At 42.4% G+C, this 19,744-nt stretch overlaps 2 protein-coding genes across 3 annotated transcripts in view; one reads left to right on the top strand and one right to left on the bottom strand.

Annotated features, from left to right (window-relative positions):
• Positions 1-6,945: 6,945 nt before the first annotated feature.
• LOC134865745 (tripartite motif-containing protein 16-like) lies at positions 6,946-10,203 on the bottom strand. Its single transcript, XM_063885437.1, has one exon. The coding sequence runs from the start codon at positions 9,666-9,668 to the stop codon at positions 8,007-8,009; it is 1,662 nt and encodes a 553-aa protein (XP_063741507.1). The 5' UTR covers positions 9,669-10,203; the 3' UTR covers positions 6,946-8,006.
• Positions 10,204-17,563: 7,360 nt separating this feature from the next.
• Positions 17,564-19,744, top strand: part of LOC134865798 (contactin-associated protein-like 4) — an 80,072-nt gene continuing 77,891 nt past the window's right edge. For both annotated transcript variants that reach the window (XM_063885530.1, XM_063885529.1), the window contains exon 1: positions 17,564-17,700. In XM_063885530.1, the coding sequence (XP_063741600.1) occupies positions 17,616-17,700 (85 nt within the window). In that variant the 5' untranslated portion in view covers positions 17,564-17,615. The remainder of the gene's footprint in view (positions 17,701-19,744) is intronic.

Genomic DNA, 19,744 nt, shown 5'->3' with positions numbered 1-19,744 from the left:
ACAGGAAAGAGAAAATGAGGCAGCACTAAATGCATAAAGAGTTAGTGAAGAGCAGGAAATTATGCGATTAGCAAGTAGTTTGAAGCAGGTTATTAAAAATGAATAATTGACCAAATGTATATGTGGGCCATTTCCTTTTTATAGGACAGCACTGCTGCAGTGTTTTATGAAAGGACTCCAACCACACTGTGATACAAAACCCTCAGAGCGGTCGCTGTGGAGCAAATAAAAGAAATGTTTACAAGAAATATCAATAAATAAAAAAGGAAGAACAGTCAGCATATCATACACTACTTCAAAAAATGTGCAGTATGACAGATTTTAACAGTATGAGACATGGCTCACATGCTGTCCACTGATCTGTGGTCAGTTCTCTTTCCCTTTAGCAGCTTCACTTCTTGTTCCTGTCCAAATCCATCTCAGTCTCAGTAATCTGAAGACCTAATAGCGGGTTTATTCGGCTGACCCTCTCCTCGCCATTTCTCTCGTTTTAGCAGAGTTTTGTTCCAGATGACAGCAGCTGTCAGTCACAGCTCAGATGCTCAGAGGTTGTTAGGACTCTGAAGCCTCCCATTGTGAAGCTCGGGGTCTAATATCACGCTCCACAACACTCCGCAGGGATCCCCAGCTGGACACAAACCCTGAAAATCGGTCAGTCAAACAGCCACTCACCCGCTCAGTCGTTTATTCGCTCCTGTGGCCAAACTCAGGGCTGATGTCATGCTTCAAAAACGCCCTCACTGCCCCGCAGCCATAAACACTGCGAGCCACTTCATCAGTCAGGAGAACAATGACATGACCCCATACCAATGTCAAGACATGTCGCTCTGTTTCGCACAAAGACAGTGCTACAGCACAAAGCTAGTCAACAAAGACATACTCCTTGCATAGGATTGTTTCGACCTGCATCTTCGTAATGCTTTGAGTCTGTGTTATCCCTTTCCTGTGGTGTTTTAGTTATGTTTTAGTGCATGTAAATGGTCTGCAAAGGCAACAATCCCAAAGTGCCCTCCCACACACTTCCCCCGCCCCCTGCCTGAAACGTCTCCACTGGACTCCGTTGTTTACTTCTGGAACATAGTGACAACCCTAACCCTAACCCTGTTTAACACTTGCGCTCCTAATGGCTAGCGTTTGAACACATTGTACGTGATAGGCTGAGGGGCGGGACATCTCTAAGCGGTTGACCAATCACAACAGAGCCAACCAGCTAACCAACCTACCAGTATCACTCCTGGTTTAATTTGCGTTAATACTAATATTAAAATAACAACGAGGGCAACCTCCAGAGTGTTGAGGTCGTACCAAACTTTAAATATACTACACGACAAACACAATAAGACAGGGGAAACATATTTTACATTATGAGTGATGCAGTACTGTACATTTACTGGAGTATTTACACTTTACCCTACTTTTTTACTCCAATACAAAACACAAGTTCTGTGTTTTTTTTACCCCACTTTATTTATTTGATGTCTTTAGTTCTGTATTTTTTAGATTGAACACAACAATGGATATGTTATATCTAATAAACAAGCATGTCTCCCACCAGAATATAGAGTAATTACAATAAGCTCAACTTTTAATAGCTGCAGCATGAAAGAGATAAACACATTTTCATTTTATTTAATGGAACTTAAGTGTTGGAGTACCTTGCCTTGCTTTCAGAGCGTCCGTCAATAAACAAGATGTTTGTCTGAATCATTCATCCTTCTAAAAGAGAGAGCTGCTCATAGTTTATTCTCTGGTCCAAAACACTCACAGAAAAGTTACAATATACCTGAATGGTGACAGGATGAGAAAGATGGAGCTGTTGGACTTTCTGTTTTGTTTGCAGACAGTTAAGGCTCAATTCAGTATACTATTTCCTTTCATGCCACGATGAAAGGAAAGAATGAAACAGAGATAAGCCTTAAGATCAACATGACATTTCAACCAAAAGGTATTTACTGGACTCTCCGTCACCACGTCTCTCCGTCTGATCTGAGATAAACAGTTAATGTATATCCTTTATGTATTTGAGAAGCCTAAGGAGCTCTGATGTCTCTTATCTTAAAGCCGTTTCCACTTCTGAGGCTGTAAGTGTGTCAGGGAGATAAACCAAACACAGCTCAGATAATGCAGCCTATTTCCATGTGGGTTCTTTGCACCTTCCTGACATTGTGTGAACAAATCTCATATGAGATCTGAAGCAAAACCTTCACAAAGGAAGAAAGAACATTTCCATTTCTGAAGCTGTTCAATTTAAATCAGATTCACTTCTAGAAGAGAGAATATTTCATGCGTTATTCAGACATTTTTCCTTTTTCCGGTCTGAATAAATTCAAGTTATAACATATACTCTTTTGAAAGCATTAAACTATGTCTGGTTGTACAGTTTACTTTTGTCTCAAAGCACCTTTCACTCTCGGCTCCATCACGAAACAACACACCATCTTTTGTGTAACGGATTTTTAAATGATGTACAAATAAGAAATTGGACTTGTATCAGAACCAGGCAACCCCTACACCCCCCACATCCATCTCTCACCTCAGTGAGAGGCAATACTACTGCGAGACTTCCCAGCACCATAATTTACTGTATTGTGCCGTCGACATGAGTCTGACTGTGGGTGTGTGTGTGTGTGTGTGTGTGTGTGTGTGTGTGTGTGTGTGTGTGTGTGTGTGTGTGTGTGTGTGTGTGTGTGTGTGTGTGTGTGTGTGTGTGTGTGTGTGTGTGTGTGTGTGTGTGTGTGTGTGTGTGTGTGTGTGTGTGCACATGTCAGCTAATGATCAGATTCTTGTCAGGAAGTGTTTTCCTCCAGAATAATTTCCTCTTCCTCTGAGTGACTCTGCTGGCGGACTATTCATCCTGCCAGTCTGCACACCGTGTTGAGCTGCCAATGCGCTGGGTAATTGAGCTATTTGGGGAAAAGCTCTTCTCCTATTCCGAATTTCTTCCTCTTCTTCTATTTCGTTTTTCTATTAATCTTCTATCCCGAATGTAATTTTTTCCACTTATATTCCAAATATCTTCTTCTTACAATGAGGAGGAACTGCACCGTTAGCAAGCACACCAATCTGAATTATAACATCAAAATGAATCCAAATTATTCTTTTGTATTTTTGGTGATAACAATTCACCGCTTCCTCTCTTTAGACTGAAGCCTGGAGACTCCTCCAGCCAACAGTCTGTCGTGGACGTACAAAGTGTGGACCTGAAAGCACGGATGCAGACACAGTGATAAAGCACAAAAAGAGTCTTTACTTTGGTTTTTGGCACAAAAATACAATAAAACTGTGTACAAATGTATATCTACACTGACTCTTACCTAACAATAACTACAATTACTTACTAACTACTTAACCTGATCTTACTTTTACATGGACTATGGATATAACTACGATTCTATGAGGATTTACGATAACACTGGAGAGCTTGGCATAACACACAAGACAATCTGGCAACTACAAAAAAGTAGAGTTCGGAGGATGAAACCCTCTATATTTGTCACATACATGCACACAGCAGAGCACACACAGTGAAATTTGTCCTCTGCATTTAACCCATCCTAGTACTAGGAGCAGTGGGCAGCTATTGTGCAGCGCCTGGGGAGCAATGGGGAGGGGGGCTGCCGGTGTCTTACTCAAGGGCACCACAGCAGGGCCTAGGAGGTGAACTGGGACATCTCCAAGTAGCAGTCCACCTTCCATATTTCAAGTCTGTTCGGGGACTTGAACCGGCGACCCTACGATTCCCAGTCCAAGCCTCTAACTTTTTTATTTTTTATTACAAAAAAGCATATTTACATTTTATTCACGTTTTTACAGCAGTGCTGTATATTTTACATACACTCATGTCTCTCCAATGCACCCTTCAAAAAAGGTCCCTTCATTACTCCTCCAGACATTTTCAAAAACACAAATCATACAAATATATCCTCCATCTCCAAAAAAACTAACTTATCATGCAAATGAATGAAACAATCAAAACATAATCAGAAAACAACTAAATTAAACCAAACAGTTCCAATATAAACAATGTATTTTTTCTTTCCATTCGAAATGAGCGCAAAAACAAATAGTCCCATCTTCTTTAGAAGTGTATTTTCAAATTGTCTTTTTCCATAGATATCAGGGAGCTTCCACAAACAAAGTCTTCCTCATAGATATCTCTATTAATATGTCCATAGAGCATTTTCAGGTCCTTTCCTTTTAAAAATGCTCCAGACATTGAGTACTTTCCCCTCATAATGGGCACTGTTCCTCGTCAATTTTACGGCGTACCTTGCGTGGTTCAGAACATAATTCAGCAGACACACATTGCATTCATCCTTTTTCACAATCGCACCAAACAACCACAACTCCTTCCATTCCATTTCTCTTACATACCATTCATTCCAACATCTGCTACCTAACTCTTTCATCCTTCCAAAATACTCAACAAGCTCTCTACATTCAACAAACTCATGTATACAGGTTTCAACCTGGTCCTTACATACATCACATTCTCTCTTAACTGTGTGATCACATTTGCTAATGACCAGGTTATTAAACACCCTATTGTGCCTTTACATCAAGTCAAAGTGATCACATTCAATACTGTTCCACTTCACACTCACATTTTTCCACATTCTCCTGCCAGTCAAACCATTCACTACTCTCGTCCACACACTCTCTGATGCAGGTCTTCTAATCACATCCCCTCTTAACCATTTATACACACACTTTGTTTTGATATCGACCAACTTCACATTCACATCTCCCTTCCCTGCAAACAACTCAACCTCACTTTCATCCCCTATGTTACATTCACTCTCAGTCATTTTTAACCATTCACTCGGCATTCCCACTTTTGTTTTCTCAAGCATACTTTCAACTGTCCCTAAACTGATCATGTGATCTATTTCCCTAACCTCATCAACTATCACCTGTGCCCTCATAAATCCCGGAACATACTCTAAAACTAAGTCCCTAACCCTCCTCAACCCTGCTCTCCATATCGGCAGGTTGAACAAGGAACACTGCTCATGAGTGATCCTTGGATTCAGGAAGAGGGGCTGCTCCCACACCTGCTTCACATTCACACATTCTGCATCCAGAAACTCGCCCCAAGCATTCAAGACCTCCCTTTGATAATCACTCATACCATTCAACATTCCTTTCTTAAACTTCATAAAAATCTCCACGTTTTAATTTTCTCACCCAGAAATAACTTCCATATTTGGTCCTTTTTGTTTATTAAATACCTTATCATCACTTTTATCCTCAATGTTTTGATTTTCCTCCTTAAATGTATTAGTTTCACTCCCCCGTCCCTACACTCATTCTCTAAAACTTCCCTAGCTATCCTCATCCCTCTCCCATCCCATATAAAGTCACTTACTGATCTATCTATCTATCTATCTATCTCTTACTACACTCTCCGGCACATCTAAGACTGGAATAAGATGGATTAGCGATATCATCTTTGTAATGGAGATGAAACGTCCCTAATTACTCCGTTAAAAGTCCTAATCAAAGTTTGGTTTGTTCTAGTTCTGGATAGTGTGAGGATTACTCTGTGAGATCTTCCTTTTATGAGATTGTGGAGAATAGTTTCTACTCGTGTGATGTGAAAGCCGCTGTCTGCTGGTGTGAAAGCCTGTTCCTTCCTGGCAGAGACGAGCTGCGGTGAGCCGACCAACGACTGAAGCTTCAGGAGGCTGCTGCCGCTCTGATCAGCTTTGTTCCGAAACAACAAAAGCCTGAGTTTCCTCTCAAACACAAACAGCTAGGATTAGTGAAGCTGCTCTCTGTGGTTGTCTAACGTCAGTGTTTCAAGGATAACACACGGGGAAAGTTACTGAGCTCACTTTTAATGCCATTCAGATCTCATTTCTCTTCTGGCCTGGTTTCATAAACCCAGGATTATATCACACCTTCATGCAGTTTTAAACCAGGTGTGTGAAGGAAACACAGAAACATTCATATTTATAATTTAAAATAACTCAGAGAAGAGGCCATTTTCACTTCCATAGATCACTTTTCCTTTATGCAAACAGGAAACGAAAGATTTAAAAGAGGCCCTTTTATGATTGTGGGGGGTTTCTCTTTCCTGTAGTGTGTAATATAGGTTTTTGTGCATGTCAATGGTCCCTCTAAAGTGAGTTTTCCTCCAACACACAGTTTTGTAGTGCTACTATAACAATTGAGTGTAGCAAGAGAAAGTTTCCTTTAAATAAATACAAACATTTTATACTTAAAGACACTTTTGAAATCAGTTTCTTCTTGTGTATCTCAAATGATGCAGGTACAGAGCTTCGTGTCGCGCCATCACGACTAAAATCACGTTTAAGTGCCCGTCAGACATCCTCCGCCCCTCTCCATACTGAATGTCAGCCTCTCGCTGTTCGCTGTGAGCTTTAACATGTCACTGTATGTTTGGCAGCCTGTAGTTAGTATCACTTTGCACCTGCTGCATTTAAGGGGGTGTGAAATCCACTCTGGCAATCCAAATGTGCATTTTTAAGAGCTCCCCTGACTGTTAATGTTTTCCAGCAAAGGACATAAAAGCCTGTGGGACTTCAACACTTCTGTGTGTTACAACAGTTTAGAAAGTGTGAAGGAATCATGGGGTTAGAAAGCTAACCACAAACAGGACACACATCTCAAAATGTAACATACTATTTGATTCTTTCTAAGGTACCTTTGTTGGTTCTGTGTGCCGCCTGAGGCCTCGCTGTGCGCCGACTGCATGTAGAGGTACTCTCCACTGTTGATTTAATCATTAGTTCTTAGCCTTAGAGCAGCGCCGTCAAACTAGCTTCAGTTCAGGGGCCACATACAGCCAAATCTGATCTCAAGTGGGCCAGACCAGTAACATGATAGTATAATAACCTATAAATAACGACAACTCTAAAATGTTCCCTTTGTTTAAGTGTGAAAAGGTACATCACCCTGACCTTTCTCAAGAAAAACAAGTGCAATTTCAACAATTTAATGCCTCAGTTTATCATTTACAGCTTACAGATCACAGTGTATCTACAAAGGCACCAAACATTTAGTCTCAGGTATCTGGAACTGAACGATATCATATTTTACTTTAGATCAAAACAACTTTACTACGCAAGAAATTATTTTACATTCATTTCCACACCTGTGTAGTAATCCTGACACACCACCATACAAACTACAGTGGGAACTGTTAAGGAGGAAGGTTGAGTTATCCCCCTGTCTTGTAAATGTATAAAATATAAACATATAAAATACATAACAGTTGTCAAAATTTCCGGTGATGTTTTCTCTGTATGTTTGAGACCCCTGCTCTACGGGATGTTTGAAATGTGACATTTGACAATTTTCTAGAGCTTTCTGTGTTTCTACATGTCTTACTTTTTATTACTTTGAACTTTTTCCCCCACAATCAATTTGTCTGACCAAAATCTGAGCTAATTAAAATAAAATACATGATTTACTTATTGATTATGATCTTAATGGTGATTACTATCATTTTAAAAGGACTTTGTTTAATGAAATATGTGTTATAAACCTCAGAGTACCTCTTTTGTTAACATGTTGACAACAACGATAACATTTAGTCTGTGAAAAATACACGTCGTTATAAATGCCTCTTTTTTTTCCAGAGTAGTGAGAATAAAATATGTACAATGAAAGAAGCTCTGGTGCTTTCTCTCTTAAGACCCGAGCATTAAAAGAGAAATATGAAAATATAAAAGCATCAATAATCATATCCAACAAATATTTAGAGCAGAGTTTACATTTCCATGCAGAGAAATGTGAGTTCAGGTTAACAGGAATCCTCCAGAGCAGTGACAGCCTCCATGGATAAACAGACACAGGAAGGAGCGCCGCCTAAAGAAGCTCCAACATTTACAGAACAACTCAGGAGGAGAGGTTAAAGGCCCGCCCACAGTGTTTGATTGACAGCTGATCTCTGTGCAGTGGAGACACGACCAATCAGCTCTCAGCAACAATGATGGACACACCATGAGTTTAAGAAGAGCTCCTCAAAGGACTTCAGGCTATTCCAGTTTACACAACTCTGCTGTGTCTCCATGATAATTAAGACAAAGTCCAGCATGTAGCGGCTGAGTGAATGTGGTCTGGACTCTGTGGAGGAGAGTCATGGTTTCAGAGACGCTGTAGAAGGACAGAATACCTGCTCTGTGATCCAGGTACACTCCTACTCTGGAGGACCGAGGACCTGAGACGGGAGTGCTGATGTTGTTGTAACGAAATGTATAACTGTTTTGTTTACAATATAACGACCAAGATTTGTCATTGTTTCCAAATACACTTTCACCCCCTGCTCTGCTGATATTCTTGTATGAGACTGCTACAAAAACTCCTCTCCCGCTCCACTCCACCTCCCAGTAACAACATCCAGTCAGACTCTCTCTACTCAGGACCTGACGATATACAGTGAATCTGTCTGGGTGACTAGAATAAGACTGTTGTTGTATCACTCCTGTTGCTTTTCTGCTCCCCTCAGATAATAACAGGTGTGTGTTTGCTGTGTTTGGATCCAGTGTGATTTCCTGTGAATATTTTAAGAACCCAGCTCTGGTGGTAGGCTCTGCTGGTGACAGTAAAACATCCCCTTCAGTCGCTGAGACGTTTGTCCATTCCTCTCTCAGGACGTCCTGTAGTTTGTCTCTGACTGCTGACATGGCCGCCGTCACGTCCTCAAAGTATCTCAGAGGACGGATGTTGATGCTGGATGAGTGTGTGGGTTCACTGAGGGCTGACAGGGAGGGGTAGCTGTGCAGAAACTGGTTGTGATCCTCTGTTTGAGCGAGCAGCTTCAGCTCAGCGTCTCTCCTCTTCAGCTCAGCCGTCTCCTGCTCCAGCTCCTCCTGAAGCTCTTTGACTCGACTCACTTCCCTCTTCTGCTGGGATCTGACCTGCTGCTTCACATCAGAGCTTCTCTTCTGCATGAGACGGATCAGCTCAGTGAACATCTTCTCACTGTCCTCCACTGCTTTATCAGCAGAGCGATCGATGGCCTCCACCTCCTGCTGAAGCAGCTTCACCTCCTTCTCTCCATCCTGGATTCTCTGCTGGATGTTTTGTCGACTCCCCTCCAGCTCTCTCTGCCTCTCAGTCCTCTCTGCTGCAGCTGACACTGTGTCGTGGCCTTTATGTTCCTCCACAGAGCAGAGATAACAGATACACTGCTGATCAGTACGGCAGAACATCTTCATCACCTCGTCGTGACGAGAGCAGATGTTCTCCTGGAGCTTCTTGGAGGGCTCCACCAGCTTGTGTTTCTTTAATGGAGCTACGTCATAATGAGGCTGGAGGTGTTTCTCACAGTAAGAGGCCAGACACATGAGACAGGACTTACTGGCTCTCAGTTTTCTCCCAGTGCAGACATCACAGGCCACATCTTCAGGTCCAGCATAGCAGTGATCAGCAGGAGCAGCTGGGAGGCCAGTCTTCTTCAGCTCCTCCACTAAAGCTGCTAACATGGTGTTTTTCAGCAGGACAGGCCTCGGTGTGAAGCTCTGCCTACACTGAGGGCAGCTGTAGACTTCCTTCTCATCCTCTCCGTCCCAGAAGCCTTTAATACACTCCATGCAGTAGCTGTGTCCACAGGGAATAGTCACCGGATCCTTCAGTAGATCCAGACAGATGGGACAAGAGAAGGTTTCCCGGTCCAGCTGAACTCCTTTCTGCTCCATTTCTCCTCTCAGTGGCAGCGAGTGTCTGAGTTTCACTTCCTGAGAGCTGAAACTAGTGTGAGCTGTGATCTGAACAGCATGTGTGTGTGCAGTGAATGTGGTCTGTCAGCTCTTGTTCTTTACCCGCATGTTGTTACACCCATCCTCCTCAGTGTAGATCTAAAGGGGAGGAACCAGGAAACACAGAGTGGAGCTGGCTGTGTGTGAGAGCAGGAAGAAGAGGGAGGGCTTATCAAACTCTGATTAATTCCAGGACGAGGAGCAGCGCTGACTCTCTGAACTGTGTTTCCTCATTCACAAACGCAGCCTCGCTTACAACCTGTTCTACTTTGGAAAACAGTTTTCAGCTGTAAAATATTTCAGGCTTTTGTAGCACACAGCTCCACACTCATGGGAGCAGTGGTGTAAGAAGTGCTGCGATATTCTAATACTGTATGTGGGAGCACACTTACATTTCTCTGTCTAACTGTTACATACATCCCATGAATTTATGAGATTAAGTTAGCTGCATCGTATCTCAACAATCAGAGTGGCTTTCTGCTGGTTCTGGGACTGGTGTAGCAGACTTTGCTCCGTGTTTGAGGTCACTGACCGCCTACTGCTGGAATTGAGACGCTTCAGTTCGCACGTCACAAAACAAGATGCATCGTGGGACATGTAGTTTAGGGGCAACGTGCTTCTGTAAAGCGGCATGTAACCGTATAAAATCAGACATCCTTTATTCGTCCAACGGTGGGAACTTTACATGAAAATTGCACACCATGACAGTGTGTCTCCTGCTAATGAAGGCTAAATCCTACAGGTTATTTGTCACGATTGATTGGTCCAAGTGTCCTTTAGATAAGAGCATAAAAGCTGTCATATTCTCTCAGTATTTAGACAAACGCTGCAGGCTGATTTGTCAGAGGAATTTTGTTTCTCATTCTGTCTAATATCAGCTTTTCTGTGTTTCTATCGTGTTATATTCCTGAGTGCTTAGGCAACAGATCCACGACCCACATAAAGCGAGAGCAGGAGGAGGCTAATGGAACAGAGGGTATAGGCCAAAAAGCAGTTCAGGATGTCAGCCCTTTATATATCGGCAGCCAAGTGGGAGGTCAGCGCCTGCTGCCTGCTGGACTGATCTCAAAAAAGCTAAATAATCTTTCTTCGGATCTTACCTACAGTGCTGCTGCTACCTCACAACCGTTTCCTCCACATACGGTTACAGAGGCCTTCCAGCAATGCGAACACAGCACACAGTAGGAGAGGATTTCTCTCTGAAAATGTAGGATTTTTGCACCTCTTTTCCGGCCGCTTGACCTCTGGAACTGTGAGTGTGTTTTCTGTTTCAGCCAACTGGCCGGCCTGCAAACAGCACTGCAGCTGCTGCCGTGAATACAAAGCGAGGGAAGACACATTTTGAGCCTTTTGCAAAAGTCTCTCAATGGCTGCCTGAACTCGAAAGGCTGGAGGACCACAGCGGACACATGGCATTTCCTTTTCTTTATCTTTAGTTAAGTCTTTTAAAGAGTTATTGACTTAACTAGACACTTAAAAACACATGCAAAGCCATTATCAACATTTCTATTCCTAATTGCATGTATTTAAAATGTTTGTCACGTTCAAATTCTCAACTTATTTATGAATTATCAGCTCCATTTTAATACATTTTAACTCATGTAGATGGTCCGCATCAAGAAACCTTTAAATAAATGATTCAATAATCAAATATGAATATGAAAATGATACCCTTTATAGTAAAATCCTTTCAACATATCCTGCTTTTAAACTAAATGTGCTCAATCGAACAAAACTTGACACTGTAAATAAAGAAAAAAGGATAAAGATTGCCTGCACAAAATTCATCCTCAATGCTCACTGATGATTCCTGATGTGATTAATGCCATACGGTATATTAAAGATGACACTAAAGGGATCGGACTAACGAAAAGCTTCAGTTTCTTATCAACAATTGTCCAAATGAAACCGAATAACTAACAAATCTGGAGTCAATTGGTGTTCTCAAACATCTGTTCAGCTCTTTCTCATTATGAGTGTGGCCAAATGTAAAGTAACACATTTATTTGAAAATTCAGGGAGAAAGCAGATGCTCTGTCTACCTATAAAACATGCAATCATAATTATATGTTGTCCAGATAACGCTCTCATCATATCAGAGTATTCCCATAAAAACCTGCCGCTTTCAGCACGTTCATTTAGACTGCTGAAGAAGTGCTTTTACTCATTTAGTGAGGTTCATTTGGTAAAGTGAGAGGAAAGTCGTTTGGACTGTGGTGCTACTGATAACGAAACAGAAACACATTAATAGTTAACTTCCTCTCCTTAGAGAGCTGCAGGTGGGTTTTAAAGGGTGGACTAAATCCAGAGACAGGTTAGAGTAAGGGATAATGTGCAGCGAGGCGGTCATTACGGGGAAAAGAACAACCGACAGGCTGATCAGGGAGCCCGACGCCAAGCAGAGGGATCTTGATCCCCTTAAAACACAGCCAGATACTAAACACACTAACGACTCGACTCCCAGTATTAATTGAAATGATTTTATTGACTAAAAAATGATCGTATTTCCTCCGCTAAAAAAAAACACCCCACTCCGTTCCACGGCGCAATCAACGGCTGGAACTGCGACAACAACAACAACTTTACGGCAGCACTGATCGAGGTTTACTGTAACTGCTCAAGTCTGTTCACAGTTTCTGATCCACTAACACGTCTTTAACCCCTGCAGAGCCCAGACCGCGTTCCTGTGAGTGTTCGCTTCCTGTGAGTGTTCACTTCCTGTGAGTGTTCACTTCCTGTGAGTGTTCGCTTCCTGTGAGTGTTCACTTCCTGTGAGTGTTCGCTTCCTGTGAGTGTTCGCTTCCTGTGAGTGTTCGCTTCCTGTGAGTGTTCACTTCCTGTGAGTGTTCACTTCCTGTGAGTGTTCACTTCCTGTGAGTGTTCACTTCCTGTGAGTCTTCTTCTGGTGATTTATCTGACGTCCAGCTCTCCGTCTTCTAACATCTTTCTCTTTCTTGATCCTCCTTAACAACGGTCAATAAACCCTTGACAGCGGTCTGCACTACTGGATTAACAATGTGTCACATGTTCTGAATTGACCAATCAGAATCGAGTATTCAACTAAGCCATGTAATAAACAAGTGTAGACACCCAACGTCCTTTTTCCGAGCGCCCCATCTTTTCGTGCTGCTGCTTCGAGTTGGAATTATCTCAACTTTTCAGAAAAGCGGCAATGACGTTACTGTAGTTTGCATGAGAAGCATGTTTTTGGCCGTTGCGATGCCTTTCTGCTCCACCTGAAGACTTTTACACTCTTTATAAACATCACTGGTTCTGAGTGTGTAATTTTATGTCTTGGATGGATTTATATTGGAGTCAGGGAAATGCCAGGTGTGTCTCATACAGATGCTAAAGAGTGATTTGTGCGTTGGTATTAAGACACTAGTAGAACCAGGCTGAACTGAAGGACCTGTGATATCTCTACTGTGACACGTCAAAATATCGTCTGAAAAACAATGTCTATATGATAGTAATTCCAAAAATCAGTAAGCATCAAACTGCATCTCTTACCAAGAGGTATCAGCCAATACTAATGAGAATAGAATCACCCCAACAAGCTCTTTCTACTTTTTCCTGATATCCAGTGCCCAGACACTCTGTGAATGAAATGCATTTCCACTGCTTGTATCTGTGATCTAATCTTTTCTGTCACTCATGACCTTAACTGGTACTTTGTAAATCAAAGCCTCCCCCTCAGGTAGACTCGCATTAATCCACCTGTCAAACTCGTACCTTTTGTCACTGATGCATTTTATCATGGCCTCACTCTTGACAAAGTTGTTCTAACGAGACAAACATCGTGTCAAAGCACAGTTCATTCGGCGAGGAGCTAAAACCGTTTCTCTTTGAAATGAAACTATTCTTCTACCCACATTCCCCTCACGTCTGCCTGGAGATTTAATCAAACCTTACTAACCTTCCTCTAACAAAACAGAAAAAGCATCTACTACTTTCTCTCAGGAGGTCAATCTCAAGATGTTGAGATGAATTTTCCGATATTGAAAACTCACATATCAAAAAAGGGGGGATTGTTTTGGACTCCACTACGAAGTATTTCATTACACTGACGGTATTAAGGGGAAGCCGGACATACAAATCTATATTAACTAGCATTTTAAAAGGAGCACGGTATGTCCTCTTTAAGGAACAGGTTATCTTTCTCTAACAAAACAGAAAAAGCACTACCGTAATTTCCGGACTATAAGCCGCTACTTTTTGCACAACCTTTGAACCCTGCGGCTTATAGTCCGGTGCGGCTTTTCTATGGGTTTTTCATGATTTTTGTGATGTAGTAAGAGGTTTTGTTTTGGTTTGTTCCGCTGTTGTACGGCACTACTTTGTCTGGCAGAAGGGCATGTGATCAGACACACAGTCACGGGGGAAAAGAGTGGTATGTTGGTCACATGTCCGTCCGCCAGGCAAAGTAGTGCCGTACGAATTAGCACAAAAAGAGACTAGATTAGCAAGAGCAAGACGAGTATTACAGGAGCAAAGGAAGCTTTCAGCCACAAACCCTCATTATGGCAAACAAAAGAAATGCATATGATGCAGCTTTTAAATTAAAGGCAGTCGATTTGGCTCTCAACGAGGGAAATACAGCTGCTGCACTTACCCTTGGTATAAACGAATCAATGGTGAGACGTTGGAGACGCCAGCGTGAAGAACTGACTCAGTCCAAAAAGAGGAAAAAAGCTTTCAGAGGTAATAAAAGCAGATGGCCCAAACTTGAAGACTTTATTGAAGACTGGGTGAACACACAGAGAGCAAACGGGCGAGGTGTTTCAACTGTGCAGATCCGACTGAAAGCCAAAACAGTCGCCACCGAAATGAAGATAGAAAATGTCAGAGGTGGACCATCCTGGTGTCACAGATTTATGAAACGAAAAGGACTGTCCATCAGGGCGCGGACGACTGTGTGTCAGCAACTCCCTCCCGACTACGCGGAAAAAATAACAAACTTCCGCAAATTCACACTAAGAAAGATATATGCATATTCTCTTACATATGGTAATTAAACATTAAAACACCTGCGGCTTTTAGTCCGGTGCGGCTAATATTCAGGTGCGCCTTGTAGTCCGGAAAATACGGTAGTCTACTTTCTGCAGGAGGTAAAGCTGAAGATGTTGAGATGGATTTATCCAACAATGAAATCCACAAATTGTGTTTACCCCACTACAAAGTATTTCACTAAACTAAAGGTTTCGGCAAGAAAAGAGCAAGCGTTGATATTAAAACGTAAAAATCTATATTAACATTGAACTTTTTTCTTAAAATCTCTCCCCCGTCTGATTTGAATATCAAACAGCCAGCTGGTTTCTCAGTGAGCGGTGTGTCTGCAGGCCACCAATGTGTGTGATGCTCATGAAGAGTGTGTGTGTGTTAGCGTGCGGTGTGATCCCGTGTTTCTCGCTGACTCTGGCTTCAGTGTTATCTGATTCCCCCGCTGTGTTTGCTCTCAGTAGGTTTCATTATCAGATTCCCCTGCAGACCCTCTCTGCACGTCTTCCCTCCCCTCTCTCCTCTTTCTTTTAACCAACAAATCCTGCTGAATGATACAAAGAGCTCTTCTCCCATGTGGGGTCAAAGTTACCCTCCCTTGTCCACAGACAGGGGTCGGTGCATCAGAGCTAACCAAGAGATGTTTTATTCAGGTTTTCATGGCAAGCTGCAAGAGCTGCATTAAAAATGGGTAGCGTGTATTGAATGGTATTTCTTTTAATGCTGCAGTGCACCTCTCATTTATTCAGAAATATTCTTTGAATAACTCTTCTGGCCAAAAATGTGAGACGCGGTGTTCCCGGATAATTATTTTCTATTGCAGCAACCCTCAGAGTGCACAAATGCATGTGCACAGCTACTTAACACTGGAAAAAGTTCATGTTTAAAGTGTTGACATTCAAGTTTTTGTAGAGCAATTTATGTACGGGACACCTTCTGATTAAAATTCTTGCAAATCAAAGCAGGAATCCATGTGTTAGGCATCAGAAACTCAAATCCTGAAGGCTGTAAAAAGTTTTTAATCTCCTCAATTTTAGGTAAACCTTGAATAAACCAGTGACTTCAGGACGCAGAAATTGCAAATTCACATTGCTTACAATTGATAACAAAGATTTAATGGCAAATAAAGCTTGCACAATCCATATATTTATATAGTTTGGTTTGAAAATGTTCATAAAATGTTTCGTATTTTTTTCCGCACTATAAAGACTCCCTATTATATTGATAACCAATTCAAGCTATCCACAGCCACTTTTCTCTGTTGATGTGGAAACGACATGCTTTGATAGCCAGTTAGATTTCAGATTCCCACACAATACAAGGCATAGCCTCCATTGATTGAGTTTTTACCGCACAGTTGGCTGCCAGTGGAAATTCATTCTTACCCTTCTGGTTTATTTTACTCTGATTTCCTGCCAGTTTATTTCCCGATCATAACACATCCTGATTCATGACCTTGATAAGTTCACGTATGTGGTCTCATATCTATTTTTGGTCTGTTATTTACCTTAGAATCAATGCATCTGCCCCTATTCTCTTTCACTCCTGTGCATACTTTTGTCAGGCTGTCTCTCTCATTTATTTCCATTCACAACTAACAAACCCCTGGGTAGATATAGGTATGAACTCCATGCTATCTGACCTCAAACATAACTAGGACAACTTCATAATTATGTTGTTTTTATCTGCTCTTTAATCATTCACCTCCTTTCTGTCTTGTTTTAAAGAACGTCTCTGCTGGATGGAATTCTAATACCTTTGCCTATCAAACTTGCCTCCTGACTCTTCACTGGTATATGATTTTGATGGACCTCTGCACTAATGACGGCCCATACCTCTGCTGTTAGTTTTAATTTAAAACAATCGCATGTCTCTTTGAGCTATCATCCTCACGAAGGCGTTAAGACTAGTGAAGCCGGATAAGATAGGATATGATGCTACACATCAACTACCTGACTTTTCATCGTAGGTAGTTTCATAGCTACTTAGTGAAGTATCTCATACCCAGCACAATGGGAAGCAACACTGCAGCCTTGTAGTCACACTTTCAATATCCTAAATCAGCTACTGACCTGTTACGTGGTTGTAGGGGTTTCCAAACAATAACCCAGACCTCTCAACTTCGAAGATTTGGGGTGAAGGTTGCATTCAGAATAGTCACCTGGTGGCAGGGAACGAAAATATAAGTTGCTTTCTCATTTCTGCCACTTATAGTAATCCAATAAACACAGTAACAAAATGTACCTTTCCATTTCCATACAGCGTTACTTCTTTTCAGCCAACTTGCACTTTGCCATGGTGGAGGGAATTACGTCATCCGCCATGTCCGTGCTAATCGACTATACGGACTGTTTGCTTAGCATGTGCACCGACTGCGCATGCTCGTGATTGGTTCCACACTCCAGCCCAGTCGGTGGCGTATAAAATACACCTGTAGAAGGATTTGCCGCGAAGAAGAAAGTTAAGAAACTGATTTTTTTGTTTGTTTTGCATATAGGTTGTTTGCGGAGATTTGACATGACATTACCTAACTAAATATAATTGTTGTTCAGATACAGCCAAGTCCTTGAACACAACGTAACATCTCTGTAATGCACTACGTTGTTGTTTATTTTAAACTGATGACAATTTGCACCTAATGCGCGCCTGTGTGTGTGCGAGCGCACAGAGCTGCTAAAGCTGAGAAAACACAAGACTTTACTGACACACACATACACACACACTCTCTCTCTCTCTCTCTCTCTCTCTCTCTCTCTCTCTCTCTCTCTCTCTCTCTCTCTCTCTCTCTTCCTTTAGTCGGGTTTGGGGAGATCTCTCTTGGAGCTGGAGAGGAGAGGTTGGCAGTCTCTCTCCTCCAGCAGTTTCTCTGCAGTTTCCCGCCGCTTCATCATGGATTTTGGGACTAAAACAGTCGCTGGGATTATCGCTCAGGTCGCCCTGCTTCTCTGCAGCTCGTCCAGGACAACCGGAGCAGGTGAGCAGGCTGTGCGCTTTCTACTTTCCCCGGAGGAGAGGGAGCGAGTCCGGGCAGTGCGGACCCGGATGGGAAAGCTGTAAACTGGGGCTTCATGCCTTTGTCATACCGACTGGAGAAGTAGTGTGTTATCAATGTGTGGACACATTGATATTTCTGCTGATTGCACGTGGATTTGATTCTCTAGGTTTTGAGATTGTGTGCCTCGCGGTTACGCATCAGTACTTTAAGACGAAGGAGACATAAGTAGTTCTAATATGAAAAATGATGGCTTGATTGTCAGTTATTTACGCGAAATGTATCAGTTTGGGTGGACTTACTTTGTGATTAAGGATTTTGATGTCCCCCTTATCACTGCCGCATTATAATTAGCTGAACCTTTATTCCATGGTTACAATGATCATGTGCCATTCGACATTTGTCACCCAAATGTGTCAGAAGCCATTTCCCCCAGCGGGTTGTGTGCGTAAAACAACAGTGTCGCTTTGTTTTGTGGTTAATTTGGTGCTCAGAACAGCATGGTGGGAATCCTGGGACTGAGCCAAGGTTGTGCTCACACACTCCAGAGAGCAGCCACACTGTGAGGGTGCATGTGAGTGTGAGATGTAGTAGCCTGTGCAGATGGTTGGAGAGCTTAGAATAAGACTGAGAGGTCTGCTGGTTTTCAGTATCTGTGATGTGGAAATGAATGAGAAACTTGCTTTATGTCCTGCCTGTGTTCATTCAATTAGTGAAAAGGAAGTTTATTCTGCTGTGAAACTGTAAACAGCAGTGGCTCAGTCAGTAGGGGCTTGGCCTGGGAATTGTAGGGTCGCCGGTTCAAGTCCCCAAACAGACTTGAAATATGGAAAGTGGACTGCTACTTGGACAATAGCTGCCCACTGCTCCTAGTACTGGGATGGGTTAAATGCAGCGGACTATCTGCTGTGTGCATGTATGTGACTAATAGAGAGGGTTTCATCCTCCGATTCTATTAGAGAAGGAGAGAAACCGAATGAAGGGAGGATGTGATGCGACCTGATACCTCTTTGTGATTAAAGCAGGTGGCTGTGAAACCCTGTACAACCTCTATGCTTATATTCTCGTTATTGCCAGCTGATCCTCTCTTTGATTCATCTTTTCTGTATTTGAAGTGTTTTTTAATTAGCTTTCCTGCCTTTTCTTAGCAACAAAGCAATGACATCAACCAGCCTTCCTTTGAGTTTAAATCTGCCTCATACCCATCCATTTAGACCTCTCTGTGATACACTGTCTCCTACACTTCATTATGAAAAGCCCTAAAATGAGTAGCGATCATTGCTCATCATGGCTGTAAGAAAGGAGAAGAGGAGAATGAATTGAAAACAGATTCAAATCCTTTCTTCCTGAAAGAAAAATCTACAGCTTCACCAAAGTCTCCACACCTCTTTTCCTCCTGCTGTTCCTCTTCTTTTGTTGCCTCTGTTTTTGTGTCTGTTTCTGATCCTCTCCGTCCTTACTCATCTTTCTGCTTGTTCCTCTTTCCTTTCTGTGTTCTTTTCCTGCTATTTTGTTGGTCCGTCTCTGTCCTTTGATGCCAACAATTGCTCTTCCTCTTCTTCTCTTTCTTTTTCTGTTTCCCTGCCTGCATGCTGCCCCTTTCCATCTCACCTCCACCTGGATCTCTGCCCTCCCGCTGAATCAGAGAGCTGCTGCTGTGTCGTTGGCTCTCTTCTACCTCAGTCTTCCTCTTTACCTTCCCCCTCATCCATGTTTTTCTCTCATGTTTCTTGGCTTTGTCTCCTCATTTATCTCTCCTCCTGCTCTTTTTCCTTTCTATCTTATTGTGATTTCACCTCCTTCTGTGTAGGTGTTACGAGTCTGTGTTCACACATGAGGGGATTTCAAGACCCAAAGCAATGGAAACACTTCCCTTTCCCCTCTCAATTTTCTCCCTGTCACGATGTAAAAGCCTCTGAAACAGCATTTAGACCGCAATGGGGCACTAAAACGCTCCACTAAGACTCAGGCTGACACTGACATTGTTTGCAGCTTTTCAAAGCAGGTTTACCCACCACACATTCAG

The sequence above is a fragment of the Eleginops maclovinus genome, chromosome 6 (assembly GCF_036324505.1).
Source record: "Eleginops maclovinus isolate JMC-PN-2008 ecotype Puerto Natales chromosome 6, JC_Emac_rtc_rv5, whole genome shotgun sequence".
Classification (NCBI taxonomy): Eukaryota; Metazoa; Chordata; class Actinopteri; order Perciformes; family Eleginopidae; genus Eleginops; species Eleginops maclovinus.
This window is presented reverse-complemented; position numbering and strand designations above follow the sequence as displayed.